The sequence below is a fragment of the Manacus candei genome, unplaced genomic scaffold (genome assembly GCF_025592945.1).
Source record: "Manacus candei isolate 608988 ecotype Guabito, Panama unplaced genomic scaffold, ASM2559294v1 h1tg000028l, whole genome shotgun sequence".
In the NCBI taxonomy this organism is placed as follows: domain Eukaryota; kingdom Metazoa; phylum Chordata; class Aves; order Passeriformes; family Pipridae; genus Manacus; species Manacus candei.
In genome coordinates this window covers 35,402,501-35,418,395 of record NW_026138076.1, presented here as the reverse complement: position 1 = coordinate 35,418,395, position 15,895 = coordinate 35,402,501, and the positions used below count along the sequence as shown (strand labels likewise).

Genomic DNA, 15,895 nt, shown 5'->3' with positions numbered 1-15,895 from the left:
CATTTCAGTGTGGGAACATCTCACACTGCTCTTCCCCCCCTGCCATGCTTTGCCCAGAGCAGCCAGCCTCGAGACACCGAGATGCTGTAGCTGGTGCCTTGCCTGCTGTCTGCAACTTTTCCTCCCTCTCCAAAATACTTGTAACTTCAGGATCTGCTGGCCCAACCCTGTCTGCATGCCATGTCCCACACTCCCAGTGGTGATTGCCCAGTGAGTGCCTTCCCTTTGGCAATATAGCAGTGCTAAGGATATCTCCCCTGCACTGCCAGGGCTGCTGTGGTACCAGCTGCTGTGAAAGCACGTGGCAAACACCCCAACCTTTTGTTTTCTTTCTCAGTAGTCATAGTTTGAGTCTGTATCACAGGGATAGTTAGCACAAAGTGGTTTGTATGCACTGGTTCATACGTACCAGTTTATACACGAGTTCATAGTCAACCCTTTCATCTACATCTATTTTACTCATCTACAGTTAGTTTACTAGGCTCCTTTTTTTTTTAAACCTTCACCTTCCCTAGACCTTTCATTTCCAAAGAATGGCAACTGATACTTTTGTAAGTGTCTGTGGTCAGCAAGTATGTGTGCTTGTCCTCCTACAAACCACCAGACAGCTGCATCTTGAACTCCATGGGTAGCCTTCCAGTCTTAGGGTAGATATGCCAAAAAAAAAAGAAAACTAAAATGCATGAACTCGCTGTAAAAAAAGTAGCAGGTATGAGTGGGATGGTGGTTTCTTGACTTTGCTCACCTTTCCTCACAAAATTACAAATGATTTCACTTTGGGGTCTACCTGCAGCAGAAGCCCAAGGATTGACTTGCTGCCCTCCCAAATGTTGGCTGCAGCTTCTCAGATGAAGGATGTCCCTCTGTGTGGGTCTGTGCCTCTCCTGATCCCTTCTACTGTCGTACCGAATTGGATTAACTTTACCTTACAACTCTCCCTTACAGTCTATTAGAAACAGACCAACAGCTCTTGAGTAACACCTAATTAGATTCCTCAGCTCTGACTGCATTAGCTGGCTGTCCAAGGGCTCTCCGACTCACTTATTATTACCTCAGGCCTTGTAGAACCCGTGGAAAATTGTATTATACAGCACAGACATAAAACTGTCAGGGCTTTTGAAGCTTGATTGCTATGAAACATCCTTTTCACTTTTTTTTTATGGAGGAAAAACAAAAGGGAAATCAGACCAGGGAAAATAATTGTTTCTAAAAGGTTGACAACACCACTGCAGCGAAAGAGGCCAAACTCCCAGGCCCTGTACAGACAAAACCATGCTTAAGTCACGATGTGCCTGCTTCAACCCTTATACTTGGCTGCCTTTCTTACATATAGTGAAAGAGTATCCTCCCAGCAAAGCCTAGGCAGGCAAAACTTGATATCAGATAGTATCGGGGTGGAAAACTAAGCGTGCTACTCGCGGTCATGGAAGTCACTGCTCTGAGAAACACAAACATCTCCCAGCCAGTGTATGTGGGTTTAAACCCTCATAATTCCCATGCAGAGTTGAGGGGGAAAAAAGCATATACAGCACCAGGATGACTCTGCTTAGTCAGGCTTTGAACTCATTTTGCTGCAAAGAGGCATTTGTGAAATTGTATTGGTTACAGCAAAAAAATCCAAAACATCTTTTAATAAACTCCCTTCTTGCATGTGCAGTTGGAGCTAAGTATTTCATGAGTCTATCTATTATACATACCATTGGTATAAATACAGGTATTTATAAAGAGAAACAGCAATTATGGTTATCTATATGCTCATCTGTATGTAGTGAGCATGTGTTTGTGTGCATGCCAGAATTATGCAGGAAGAGTAAGGTTATATATTTAGGGATAGCAACAGCTTTGGTTTATTTCAGTTGTGAATTCCCAACACAAAAAACTGCACGCGAAGAGGTGTAATAAAGCAGTACGAAAGCAGGCAGTGATTAACGGGCCAGAAGCTTCTTTTATCATTATCATCTATTTACAAAGAAGCATTTATATGTTTCTCCATCTCTGGGGAGCTGGCACTTAGCATTAAAAATACATGAATAACGAATGAAGCCCTGTGTACCTTATGGCCTTTTAATAATGCAAAAACCTTAGGATTCAGGATATGATACAGGTAAACAAAGGAAAAAAGACTGGTGGGCAGAAAACAGCATGAGATCCCTATGCAAAGGACAATTTATAGCATGTGGAGGTTAAACTGTAAAACAGCAGCTTGCTGCCAAGCTCTTCTTCTAATCAGAAAAATAATCCAGGGAGCATGAATATATGGAGCAGAGGATCTAATCACCACTATCACTGCAGTCTTCATACATCTGGAGAGAGACAGGGAAAGCAAGCAAGAGATCAACAATCACCTTAAGGGCATCCTGTGTGTCATCAAGGCAGTAGACCCGGATGCTGTACTCCAGTGAAGAGCAGGACAGTGGTCCAAAGATGGCCAGTTTGAGACGTTTGGCTGCTGCTTTGGTGATTGATTGTCCCACCAAGGCATACGTGCTGAGGGTTTCTGTCAGGATATGGCAGGCCTCTGGGTCCAGCTGGATATAGCATGGAGTGGTGAAATTTTCCTCCCCAACCACCACCACATCCTAAGGGAGAAAGAGGCCAAATTAGTGCATGTGATCCCTCACAGCTTGCTCTCCTTTGAGGCAGCAATGCCCCTTTCAAGCCTGGATGATGCAAAAAGTCCTTGCTGTTTGCACTTTAGATTAATCAAGAACAAAATTCCTGCTTCCAGCTTTTCTCCTGTGTAGGCACAGAGAGGACATGATTTCTCTGGGGTGCCAGTGGCGATGTTGGTGGTAGAAAATTCCTCCTGCCCTCCCTCCCTTAAGACTTGGAACTCCTTTCTTTGGGCCCCAGATCTGCTTTTAAAGCCCTGGGCAGAGTCAGGCAAATAATGAAAATATCACCAAGACTTCATTGAAAAATATATTGCAGAACTAATAATTTAGTGACCATGATTTAACACTAGTAGTCTCAGGCGTGTTGAATAAATAACTGCTCTTTACTTCCTAAGCATGACAATAAGAAGTTATAAAAACTCAAGGAAGGGAAGTAACCCCTACAATGGCCAAATGCCACATCTACATGAAATATCACCTGCTGCTTCTCCAGAATAATCCTCCGTGACGAGACTGCAGGGTGAAGAAAAAAAAATACATACAGCCTGAATGCCTGACCTCCCCACCCTGGGCGTGCAGGAAAACATCTCCCCTGCTAATTTCTCCATTCAACCCTGCATGCAATATCCTGCACGCAAGACAAGGTGCTTTGAATGGCTTTGAGAGAGTGCAGAAGCAAAACAGCAGCAGCAGATGACGGCTGCCTCTAGCAAAGCCACCACGTGCTACATGATGCTCAGCACAACTTGCCCACTTCATCCCTGCTACCTGCAGGTCTGCAGCACAATGTACACACCTGGCAGTACGTACACTCAACTGATATTTGGCACTAACCTTGGGCACCCTAGTCTCAGGGAAGGCAAATCTGACATGTTTGCAGGGGTGGCACAATCTTTTTGGAGGGCAAGGTGCTACTGCTGACTGCACCTCCCCATGGCCATGCCAGCTCCTGGCTCTGGCAGGAGGTGCTGGTCTCGAGTGTTGCAGGGGTTGTGCATGAATGTGTGTATGTGTGTGTGTTTGTGCTTGTGTCTATGTGTGAGGCTCAGCTTCGAGGAGCTGCTCTAGAATTGAGAGAAGAAGGTGGCTGTGTGATGGCCAGGGCTCCTGTGGATGCTGCGGAGGCTGCACTAGTGCCAGTGTGTGCGTGGCTGGCAGAGCAACCTCTGTCAAGGGCAGGAGAAGGATGGGGGAGAAAATGAAGGAATGCCAGTAACACACAGGCATAAATAAGGAACATATGTGCAGTGCCAAGAGTCAGGCTGGTGGGGTGCGGATTAGTTGGCGAGATAGACCTGGTTTTGCTTCATGCTCCCTCCCAGCATGAGGAAAACCCAGTGCCACAGGCAGGGGGACACACACAACAGGCTTTTGAAGGCAATGTTAGACATGGCACTTTTGCTGTTGTCAGCTCAACTGCCTTCAGAAGCCACCCTGACCTTATTAAACCTACTGGTAGGAGAAAGGGCCCTTGCCAAACTAATTATGAGACCAAACTGGTGGCAGCAGGTACCTAGGAGCACAGGGCTGGAGAGGAGGGCTCTGTCAGGATGGCCCAGACTTGCTGAAAGCATCACTTTATGCTCCAGTTACAGCGGGAAGATCCTTGTGCCACACTGCCCTGGGACATTCTCCAGCTACACTGCTGGCAAAGAACCACATCAGGCTCCCACCAAGCCTGCACTACCCAACAATGCTTGCTCTGCTCCCCTGACTTTTCAAGGTCCAGAATTCAATACTGGCTGCATGAACTGAATCAAATGATCTCCACCAACATCTTAGGAGGGAAAAAGGAAAGAAAGATAAGGCCTATACATTTTATTTAGCTGGATGATGTCTTGGTGCTGAAGGAGATAATTTGTAGCCTTATTTTCCCTTTCTTGAAAACAGACAAAAAACCAGGAGAGTGAAAACTATTCTGTAAAAATCCATTCTTATTTCTAGAGTCAAGACAGAAATTGTTTCCAGACAGAAATTGTTTCCAGGCACTGCTTTTTATCTTATGTATTTCTTCTGACCCCATGACTTTGGCGCAATATCCTGCCACAATCAGTAGCTTAAGTGCCAAAATCTGGTGATGAAGGCTATTTCATGGAAAATACCTAGAACTAGGAAGTGTCAAACTGCCTCAAGATAGCATCTCTGTGTGGGCACTGGGCAGCTTAGATACTTAGTGCTGAAGGGCACTCCTGCCTGCCTGCCTGTAACAGCCCAGTATCTCACATGGAAAACCCAAAATACAGGCATCTAGGTTCAGAAAGGGAAGTGAAAGACTAGCAGAGAGCCCTTCATTCAGTCAGCACACAGGCTGGAGCTCCAGAACCTCACCTCCCACGGCCCCTGGGCAGCCTGGTGCTTCAGCTGGATCTGCCAGTCCTCTGTGTTTGGTTCTGCGCAGTGGTGCATGGTTAAAATGACGGGCCGGGTTAGCAGGGCTCCTGGTGGGCCACAGCTCACCACTGGTGTCAGCAGGGTTTGACTGTCTTCTACAGGTGGCCTGATGAGGAGACAGAAAGATGGATACATTAAGTGAGTTGAAAAAGACAAAAAGGTTCATTCAGGTACGTAAAAATAAAAAATCCTTCTCTTAAAATAAAAAGATCGTGCAGGCAAAACAGGAGGTTTTAGTTTTCCTTTATTTTTTCAAATCCAAATTTCTTTTCAATTTTTTTTTGCCAAATATCACTCATTGGTCAAAATGCAGGCTTAGGTGTCAGCAGATTATAGATCACATTTGCTGATCTTGAAGGATCCTTGCAGATGGTATGCAGAAGCTTCATTTCACCCACTGCCAAAATGTGGTCACTGCTGCATTTGGTAGTTGTTCAGCAACACACAAAAATGAACAGTGGCTCTTGTAAGCACTACATGTGAGGACTATTTAGTGTCAGGACAAAGAAAAATGAAGAACAGAGGAAGACAATGAACTAATAAGCCTGTCTGAAACCTCTTAAGTGGAGATGTGCAGTTTGAGTTCTGAGTTATCACCAAACTCACTGATGCTCCATTTTACTTAAAAGGTATTTGGATCTACTAGAATGGCTATTGCAAATATGCCTGCAGGGAGCAGGCATCACTGGCAGTGATGGAGAAAGGATGAAGGGATGGTAAGGGATAGTGTAAAGGGCAAAACACACTCTCAAAGCCCAAATCAGTTAAAAACACAGTTATTATCCAGTGTGCTTGCTGCCAGTCACTAGGAATGGGTGTTATGGAAAATCATGTTAATATTGAGGATACACAGTGTACACTGTAGTTTTTGAATGATAGTGTGCATGTGTGTGCACACATGTGTGCATGTGCAAACCATCCCAGACCAGCTGCTGAGGAGCTTAAAACAAGAGGAAGCACGAGTGACTTTAACTATGCTGACATCTGGTGTATGACAAATACAGCTGAATGTGCCTCATCAACTGCCTCCCTAAATAATAGAGGACAAGTTCATGATCCAGAAAACAGCAAGTGAGAGATTAAAAGCATTCAATGTGATCTGCGCTTAAACTCCAGATCTGCCCACGGGACCTCACATCCTCTGCTCCAGCAAAGGGTTCAATCCCTTGCTGCATTTACAAATGAGAATATATTTGTATTGCTCTTAGGGAAACTTGTGGAGAAAACATCACTGTTTATTTCTGCAAGTCTCTGTCTTTACCAAATGAAAGACCAAAAAATGTAGCTGTAAACTTAGATAATGTTTTCAAAGAAGCCAATTTAGGACAGAAGTTATTTTGATATCCAATTTATTGCGCCTATTCTGGCTATTGCAAATCTATGTTCACAGGCATAATCTAATTTTGTCCTCCTTACTTCTCCCTGCCTATCCCATTAATCTCACATAAAATGAAAGACAAACTTTCGCGAAATCCTTTTTCAAAATGGGGTGAAGGCACTTTTGAAAACTGTCCCTTGTTGCTACAGATGTTGTGGGAAGTTTTTATGACATTTGAGAAAAAAAAAAAAAGGTCTGGCATTGAAAAATTTAAATGTATGCAAATCAGTAAATCCAGATGATATGCATCTGTGGAAATTAACTGATGAGTTTACTAAATGACTGAACAATTGTTTCTGAAAATCCATGGACTGGAAACAAACAGCTGTGATATAGATGCCTTTCTAAAAAGATGTAAAGTATAACAATCTGGACAGCTATCATGTATTACACCAGCAATTTTAGCCTAACAAACAGTACACAAAACAAATGAAACACTAGCAGATAGTCTATCTCCTCTTGCATACCATAGGGAATCTCTGGATTCAGATTAAGAAGATGAGGTATCACCCTCTTGCGAGACCAGACTGAATAAATCACGGAACAGTTTTTTACTACCACATTCGTTTTTTTCCAACTCATTTACTTTGCTATTTTTTTTTTCATAAGAAGTAACAAGAAGCCTAAAAAACACAGTGTGGTGGTGGTTTTTAATGGTCATTGACCTTGGGCATTAGTGGACGTTTGAACATTCTCCTACAGTCTAATTCAAGACATTTCAAAGAAACCATAGAGTCTTATGAGAAAGATCTCTCAAAATTACAATATTTGTCTGGAAAGCTACAGATATGATCAGCTATAGACTTAATCATCTGGTTAACCTAACTTCATCTAAAAGTACTGACCCAAGTAAAAGGAAGGAAAAAAAATACAAGTTATCATATTTTTCTGGACTGAATTACAAACCCAGCAGTTAAAAAGAATATAGGAGTGAATATATCATGATTGCCATAAAAAAAAAAATACAGTGCCTTTTAGGTGAAAAATGAGTAAAAATCAACAAGCACTGATGCATGTGGTTCAAAAAACCCAGAAGGTCATTAAAAAATAATATAGTACTGATAAATCAGACAGTCTAAAATTGTCTCCAAGTAAAGTTAAGCTCAGTCACTGCTCCATGGCAAAATTTTGTTAACTGTCAAATTTTAGGACTCCAATGAAGAGCATGATTCTATGCTGCGACATTTTATATCCGATTATGAAAAGCATAAAAAAATCATACACAACACCAAGTTGGAATGTGCTGCATATTGAGCAACTGAGATGGGAGGTGTATACAAGACTACGAAGGACATGTGAAAAATACCAAGGCCTAATATTTTTTACCCAAGTTGTTAAACAGTATCTTTGTCACCAGACTTATGAGATTTACTGGATGAGGTAGGTATGGTTGTGACCCGGCTATTTATGACACAGGACAGTCTGATTAGTGAAGAGCAGAAAAACAGGCCAGTTGTGGGGGTGCCTGACTTTAAGACCCAAATTCCCGACCAGATACACATCAGACTGGTATAACAAAATTACTGAACACCTGCCAGTCCTAATGACTCTCCACCATCCACCTCATACAGATAAACCTTTAAAAATTGAGATGTAATGAGTTGCAGAGAAGTTCTCGAGTGTTGTGAAATGGGTCAGTGACACTGCTTAGATGAAATCCCAGCTCTATTCAAGTCCATGCTTAAACCTCTCTCTGACTACTGTGAGGCCAGGATTTCTACTCACAATGTGGAAAACAATGCAAATAGCAACACAATCATTACATTTACAGGTAACAATTAATAAGGAATCATTGCAAGTAACAGTGAGAGCCAGAAAATAATGCAAAAGTTCCAGAGAGGGTAAAAATATGAGAAGGAAATAAAATCCTATTAATTGTACAGCAGCTCACGCTAGAGCAAAACAAATTCCAAAGAGTTATTTGGTAGCAAAGAAAGAAATAAAACTGAACAAGATTTCAGGTGATCTTGCTGCAACGCAGCAGGCATCAACTTGTAATATGATACAGTGGTAAAAAGCAAATCTGATTTCTGGTGCTGTATGGGACAATGCATGTCAGAGCATACCACAGTGATACCCCTTTCCTATCCAGCTCTAACATGACTGCAGGTAGCAGGGTGTTTAGAGATTGCAACAGGATCTCAGAAATAAACACCTGAAATTCAGGGGAATGAGGCTAAACAACCCAATGGCACCCACAGAGCAGAGAGATGCTCTGTGACAACTGACAGGACAAATAAACGAAAATCTCTTGATAGATTTTTTTCTCACTTCTCACTGTTTTCAATTTCCATTTTAAAACAAAAGGATTATGCCTTACTATAGCTAATGAGAACAGAAACAGATGCAGTAGACAAGATATATTATACAAGAGATATTAATCTTTCTGCTTCAAAGCATGAACCCAACACTAATTGATGGAATTAGTAAACAACAAATTCCCCTGAAGACAAGTTATTGTGTAGTCACTCATTATGGGCAATTTTCTTCCTTTTCTTGAAGCAGGAGATGCAGCACCAGCAAAGCCAGGATCCCAGCCTAGAGGAGTGCCTGTTGTGATCCAACATTGTGATTTATGTGCTACAGATCGCAGGAGATCCAGCACAGAGACACAGGGGAGCATATAGAGCAAGGGAGTTAGCTCCTCTAAACCAGAAAGATCTATAAATAGACATCTTGAAAACTGCGGGTCAGAACCTACTTTTAGGTTGTTATCCAAAAAAGAACCCTAAACCCAAATCCTCCCAAAACCCCACCCATACGTGCTTCGCTTTAGGCTTGCAGCTGTCTTGGGACAACTTATTAGAGGAGACTTGCACTTTCAGCTTCACGACTCCAAAGACATGGTGTATGACCATGATATAAGCTGTATGTCAAAGAGATGTTTTTGTTTTACAAAGACCTGAGACTAAAATTCAATTCACTGCTTAGCATTTTTATTAGAAGGCCCTAACAGTAACTGGAAAGTCTTCAGATATTTTAAGATGTTTTCCCATGCCTCACAGCTTATCAAGAACAGTCAACTTATATTTAAAAGCAAACAAACTTTTATTCACTATATCTGGTCCCTTCACAATCAAATTTGTGTCTTTAATGGGATTACACATTCAAAACTGTCTCCCTGTAATAAGCCAGACCATATTCATTAAGGTAGCTGTCAGACAGCAGATGTAAGCACAACTAGATAAATCTCTGCTGCTCAGTGGGACTATATTGTTCTCCCTACCACCATGTGTACATGCTACAGGCGATCACAGCAGCTCAGGAAGCACGAGATGGAGCAGGGAGAGAGGAATGGCTACCTTGTAGCAACAGATGGCAACCCTTCTACACAGCTTAGCCAGAAGTTAGAGGGAAGATATTTTATTTCTCCTTTCATTGCTGGGGCTTTATTTTTTAATATGTGTTCCTTTTTAAGTTTCAAACTTAATATTCTCTACTGACCCTAGTTCCTTTGCCAGCCTAACTTTAGAAGGAAAATAATCTGAAAAGTTTGCTCTCCCTTTTTGCTCATGCGCTGATCCTTTTTACGTTGAATTTTTCTATTATAGAGACTGGCAGTTCATGAAATTGTCTTCTGGAGCTGCAAAGTAATTTTGTTTATGCAACTGAGATACAGAAGAAAGGCGAAGAAACGAGATGTGGAAGATTTCAATTTCTTTTATTTTACATCACTAAGCTTAAAGTTTACTGGTGAAAAAGGCAACATTGCTCCTTGGATCAAACTCATTGATCAGCTGCTTGACTTTAATGTACACTCTATGTCTATGCTATAAAGCCATTGATACAAATCCTGCCAAGGCTCACCTGACCCTTCTCTCTTTTTAGGTAGCTAATTTGGAATTTGCACACTTATGTATGTCTTCCATCAAGATCTTCAGGAGTGCTGCTTGCTCTGTTCTTCAGGGTTGTCACATTTTGTGGGCACAGCGATATCCACTCTCATTTGCAACACCTCCTGTGTGATGGATTATACAGAAGTGTCCTTCACAGTGCTGTATCTGTTTAGTGCAGTCCTTGCCTGTGATTAGAGTATGCAAGAGCAGCTCCACCTAAAGCTGTGCAAGCTCGGCAGGGGTTCACACAGGAACACGGGAACTGCCATATAAGATAAAACCAGTGGTCCATCAAGAGCCAGACCCCATCTAGCACTGACCACTGCCAGATGTTTCTGAAGGAAGCACACAGCTCCACTAATTTAGCTCACAGCTACATTTGTTTTTTAACCTGAGGTAGTAAAGAAAATATTGGAGGTTGGAGGTTTACACTCATGCTATTTAACCCTTAGTCATGTAAGACCTAGGCTCTCACAGATACTCACGGGAACAGGCTCTTACCAGGTACCGGTCACCACAATGTGCTTATTTTACAGATGAAACCACAGCTTAGACAGGAACCCCTTCTTGCAAATCTCAAAGTTGGTCACACTTCCCCAGACTAAGGAAGCAAGCATTGATCACCACTGAAAAAGCCACTGAGCTTCAAGACAGAAACCTGTCTGATAGCTGTGAAATATTCTCATGGGTTTGTCATTTTTTCAGTTACATATATATATATATAAACACACACATATACATATATGTGTACAAACACCCATATATACATAGATATCCTTTTCCCCACTGTAGCCACTTCATAAAACACATAGATCATTTCATGAGGTCAACACACCAGCCAGGGATCGGAGCCCAGTAGTTGCTTGTCATCCATCCTGCCCCAAACGACAGGTAGAATGAGGGTGAGCTTGCGGGACAGAAGCAGGAATAACAACTTCCTGGAGTATCAGTCTAGTAAAAAAGAAAGCCCACTGTGCCACAAGTATGCTAACACACTTAGAGAAAACAACTGCCTCCAAGTGGTGTTTACTGCAAGCTACCAGAACCCCAATTCACTGCAGAAGGATAGTGCTTTTACGGTGCTCACATGCTTTGATGAATATGAAATGGAATAAATAGAGTGTCTCAGAAAGCTCTCCTAACTAATTCACAAGGCAACACAAAGAGTGACATTACTGGATCTTGAAGTCTCTCAAATTTCTGTACTATACCTTTCAGAGACTGGGGAAATATATTAAGAAAACAAAGGAAGGAAAAGAAAAGAGGGAATTTGCAGGAGTCTGAGAGATAACAGATTTTCTGTTTCAGCTTGACTGTTTAGAAGTAGTTGTGTGAGCTAAATCTTAAGTTGCTGGAAATCCGTGATCTGTGATGGGGAACCTCTCTGCTGCTGCACTGGTTTCACCATGGTAGTGCTATGGAGACCACATTCTCACCTCAGTGGTAGCTGTAATATCAAAAACAAGACCCTGCCTTTACTTCTGATTATAACAACCATTTTATAATTTCCTATGTGTCCCCTCCCAAACTACATCAACACATAACAGGACTTTTCAACCTGTACACATTTACACTGTGCTCATGAAAATAAATACAGGGTCTCACAGGGTTTGTTGAACACACTGCTGTTACCGCTTGGCCACAAAAGTGAATGTCTGCAGCTAGTCCTTATTGGGGACTATCACTCTCTGCTAGAGCAGTGTAAGACTGCAGTAGCAGATTTAAAAAATAATTACACCACACAGTAACTTGTGGTACCCATATGACTCCAATTATATGAAGCAACATCTGTGGCCCATGTAGTCAGAAAAAGCAGCTTTGACTGAGCTGCAGCTCTGCTACATCAAGTGAAGCATTTAGTACCAGGTCCTGCAGCAGGAGACAGATACAGCTGGGTGCCACCCACCCATTTCTGCTCCTTGGCACCTGGGAAAAAGGAGCAGGTAACACGGGAAGATGCTACAGTTCTGTCATGTTTAAGCCCTTTTTAGTGAATATTCCATTCTGAGTGATCTAGACAACACCTGATGAGCTCCATTTTATGTGTCCTAGAAAAAGCTGGTTTCCAAGAGTAGCAAAAGCTTGGTATGCTTGTGGGCAGCTAAAAAACTGCCACAACCCAAATAAGCAGCTGGAGTCGGTGCACCCAGAAAGTGATACCACCACAACATGATGAGGCCCTGCTGCCCCACGGCCAAGGCAGCCTGCTCTCTGCTCTCCTCTCCTTGGGAAAGAAACCACTTCTAAAGTCTTCATTGTAATTGAGGACTCACACCTTTTTGTTCACCTCTGCAGGTGTACTTTGGCATACTTGCTCAGTTTGGCAGGCAGAACCTCTCCAACCATGCTTTTCCCAATACACGTTAACCTATCCTTCTATTCCCTGTGTGACTTGCTGAGTAACAGCTATCACAAAGCATGCAGAGAAGGTTTTATGATCCTTGAGGAAAATAAATTAGACTAGCATGTGACAGTTGTCCACAGCTGCATGAATAAGGAAACAGGGATTCCCCCCATAACTGGCTAGAAAGGAAATAATTGCACATATAGCTCCTTATAGGAATGAAAAATTTTTTTAAATTTTGTTTGTGTTTTTGTTTTTTAAGAATTAGGTATTTTAGAAAGGGAAATTCAGAGGCAAGTTGAATAACAGGGGATGCCATCTGATTTTATTTTTTTTTCCTTCTTCAGAAAAGTCTTTTTCAATACTGCTTGTAAATGTCTTTAAAACACAGCCAAAAGTAATAGGAATAGAATCAATACTAGCTCTGAACAGAGACATTTTTCTGTAGCTGCAATTAGCTATTTTCAAAGAGCACGCGATGAATAATGTATGCAAAAGGGTGGGTGGGAGGATTGCTTAATTTTTCTTTAAGCAGATTATTTTAGCTTGAGTGAAAGACTACCAAGCTAAAGAATAGTGTTCAATATCACACACTGTATAAACAGCTGCGGCTTAGCACATAATAAAAGCTATTAAGAGGCTGAGCCAAAAAACATATCTAGCTATGAGGAAGAGAAAGAGGCAAAGTACCGTGTAATGACAGCCTTAGTTTCACATTTGCCATTCAGCCTTTGTGCAGGAGTCCATTCTGCAGCCTAAGATCTCACCTTTCTCTTCATTAGGGTTTTCTAAATGGTTTCAGATGGTATTTTGGCCTTTTTATTACAAGTCTTTTTTTTTTTTATGTCAGGGCTGCCAGATCATGCAGGAGATATTAAGATCTAGAATATGAACTGGCTACACATGCAGATAACAGGTGACAACAACAGGGGTCATCCCAGCATTGGCTCTGGGTGGCCCTTGGTGTGCGTTGTCTGGGGCTAAGCAGCAAGGAGGTGGAGGACACCAAAACCTTCGGCTCCATCTCCTCACTGCATGACTAGCCAAGCCCATGAAGGGGAAAATAAAAATTCACCTTCACTCTAATAGGAGAGGAGATTTTTCAAGTCAGGTGCTTAGGCACCTGTCCCCTCTGCTGAGCTGATTTGTCACCTTGCTCCACTGCTCCCTTCTCCTTTGCAGCACTGGTCTTTATCAAGAGGTTACCTCACACCTTTTCTGCTGCACCAAACTCATGCTGGCACATTTTCCTCTCCACTGTGATTCAGCATCCCCCCAGACTGAGGGCTTGCTGCAGAGTACAACTCTCGGTTATAAAAGCAAAAGTCTGAGCTGGTTTCATGGTAAAGTTTATCCTTGGCTTTGCTTACGTTTAACTCCAAGTCAGCAAACAGCTTCAACGCAGTAGGCTTTGCATAAGTATATTACCACAGGTCTATAGTTACTACACTTTCCCCCTCTGTTAATGCACAAGGAAATAAAGGCAGTTTTTTACCTCATGTTCTCCTTTCTGTGAACTGTCAGATACATTTCATAGACTCTCCCTTGTGGAACGGCCCCTGCTGGGATCAGCAAGCTTACTCCTGCAGAACAGAAGAGACACAAAAGGTAAAAATGGAGAAAAAAGGGCAAGTGGGTCTGTGAAGAGGAGTGACAGGAGAGGTAGAAGATGAAGCCTGAAATGCCAGATTTTCAGCCAACCTAACCAGCAGACTCTAAATGATTTCAGCAACTTGGGAGAAAAAGTATCTACTGTAACCCTGGTGTCTCCAGCATCCAGCTGCCTGTTCTCACTCCCCTTTGCATCCGCATGGAAACAAGGGAGTGGAGAAGAGGATTTTCTTCCCTTTTATTTTATTTAAAGAGCAGACAGATGGCTACGCTGTTGCTTACCTTGTAAAGTGATGGAAAAACAAACAACTCTGACTAAAATTTCCAACAGCTGTAATGGGACAGACATCTCTCCCTAGGCAATTCTTACTTAATTAAAATCAGGAAAGAAAAGCACTGGAGCACTGTCCCAGGAAACAACAAGAACTAGTTGTTTCCTGAAAGATGGTTTCTTGTGCCTAGCATCCTGTCTTTTACTGTGCTCAGCTCCAAGAGTACCTTGGAGACAAAACTGGATTTCTTGGCACTGTTAATGTGCCTAGACCCATAAAGTGGCTCAAAACTGGGGTTATCAGCCTTGAAAAAAATGTGGGCAAATATGCTCAGTGCCCTTTTCAGTAATGATTTTTGCACACTTGATTAAAAAACACTGCTCTTACATTACTACCATTGCAGAAATGTCTTGTCACTACACAACAAACATAGCCCACCAACCAGCTATTTCACTCTTCTGGATACATCTCAGCCAGCTGTCTTTGCAGATGTGGATTAGTTGGACATCAGCGGCAAGGATTTTAATACAGTTATTACTACATAGCTGAAAAGAAACCCACGGGCAGATTATTTATACATATTTACACAGGAGAGTCTTTATAGACCCCTCGCACAGCCCTGTCTCTTTTCTTTAGCATACGTGGTTTGGTTACGCTGAAGACCTCCCACGTGTTGGTGTACAGGTGCTCAGTCCCATACCTGGTTTTGAAGGGGAGGGATTAGCTAGGAAAACATTTTCCAAAAATGCCTTCTGGCATTTGTTTGTTTACAGGCCTGTTACAACCTAATCTGTGCACGTTCGTAGTTACAACAGTGTAGGCGTAGTGCAAGTGAAGGGCTTTGATCACGCCACAAGGAGGATATACAAACATCTAGAAGCGGCACAGAGGCATACGTGGTAGCACTAGATGGATTGTTTTATTTTACAAAATCATTACTTTAATCATTTTGAAGGGATTACAGCATTGAACTTTTTTTGTTCACAAATTGATATTAATATATGTGAATTAAATGTGACTAATAGACTTTGCTGATAATGTGCACCACCATGGCATAAGAAACCTGAGTATTAATATCTACCTTCAGCTGCTACTTAGAAAAATGTGAAATCCAAGACTGTATAGCACAAATTTTCAACATTGCTCAGCAGTCAGTACCAGATTTATTGAAGTAGTTCAGCTTTCACCTAAATTTAGGAGATATTTTTTCCTCCTATTCCACAGTAGCTCAGAGAGGAGGGCCATGGCTCCAACTACTTTTGACTGCTTCTTGGGCTATGTGTGACTGCATCCTGGAAGGACAAAACCACCTAGGTCCTGGGTCACCTAGGCATTTTGCTTTCTTCATTACATCAACAAATAAGAAATGATCCAGCAAAGGAGCAGGAGACAAGGTACTATCTCCTTGTTCAGGGCACTTGCTGCAAAATGGTCAAGCTGTGAGCTGT

At 42.1% G+C, this 15,895-nt stretch overlaps 1 protein-coding gene across 2 annotated transcripts in view; it reads right to left on the bottom strand.

Annotated features, from left to right (window-relative positions):
* The window catches only part of UNC5C (unc-5 netrin receptor C), a 257,215-nt gene that overhangs the window by 13,947 nt on the left and 227,373 nt on the right, over positions 1-15,895 (bottom strand). For both annotated transcript variants that reach the window (XM_051789747.1, XM_051789749.1), the window contains 3 exons: positions 14,060-14,147; positions 4,944-5,112; positions 2,346-2,579 (listed from right to left, as the gene is read on the bottom strand). In XM_051789747.1, coding sequence (XP_051645707.1) covers positions 2,346-2,579; positions 4,944-5,112; positions 14,060-14,147 — 491 coding nt within the window. The remainder of the gene's footprint in view (positions 1-2,345; positions 2,580-4,943; positions 5,113-14,059; positions 14,148-15,895) is intronic.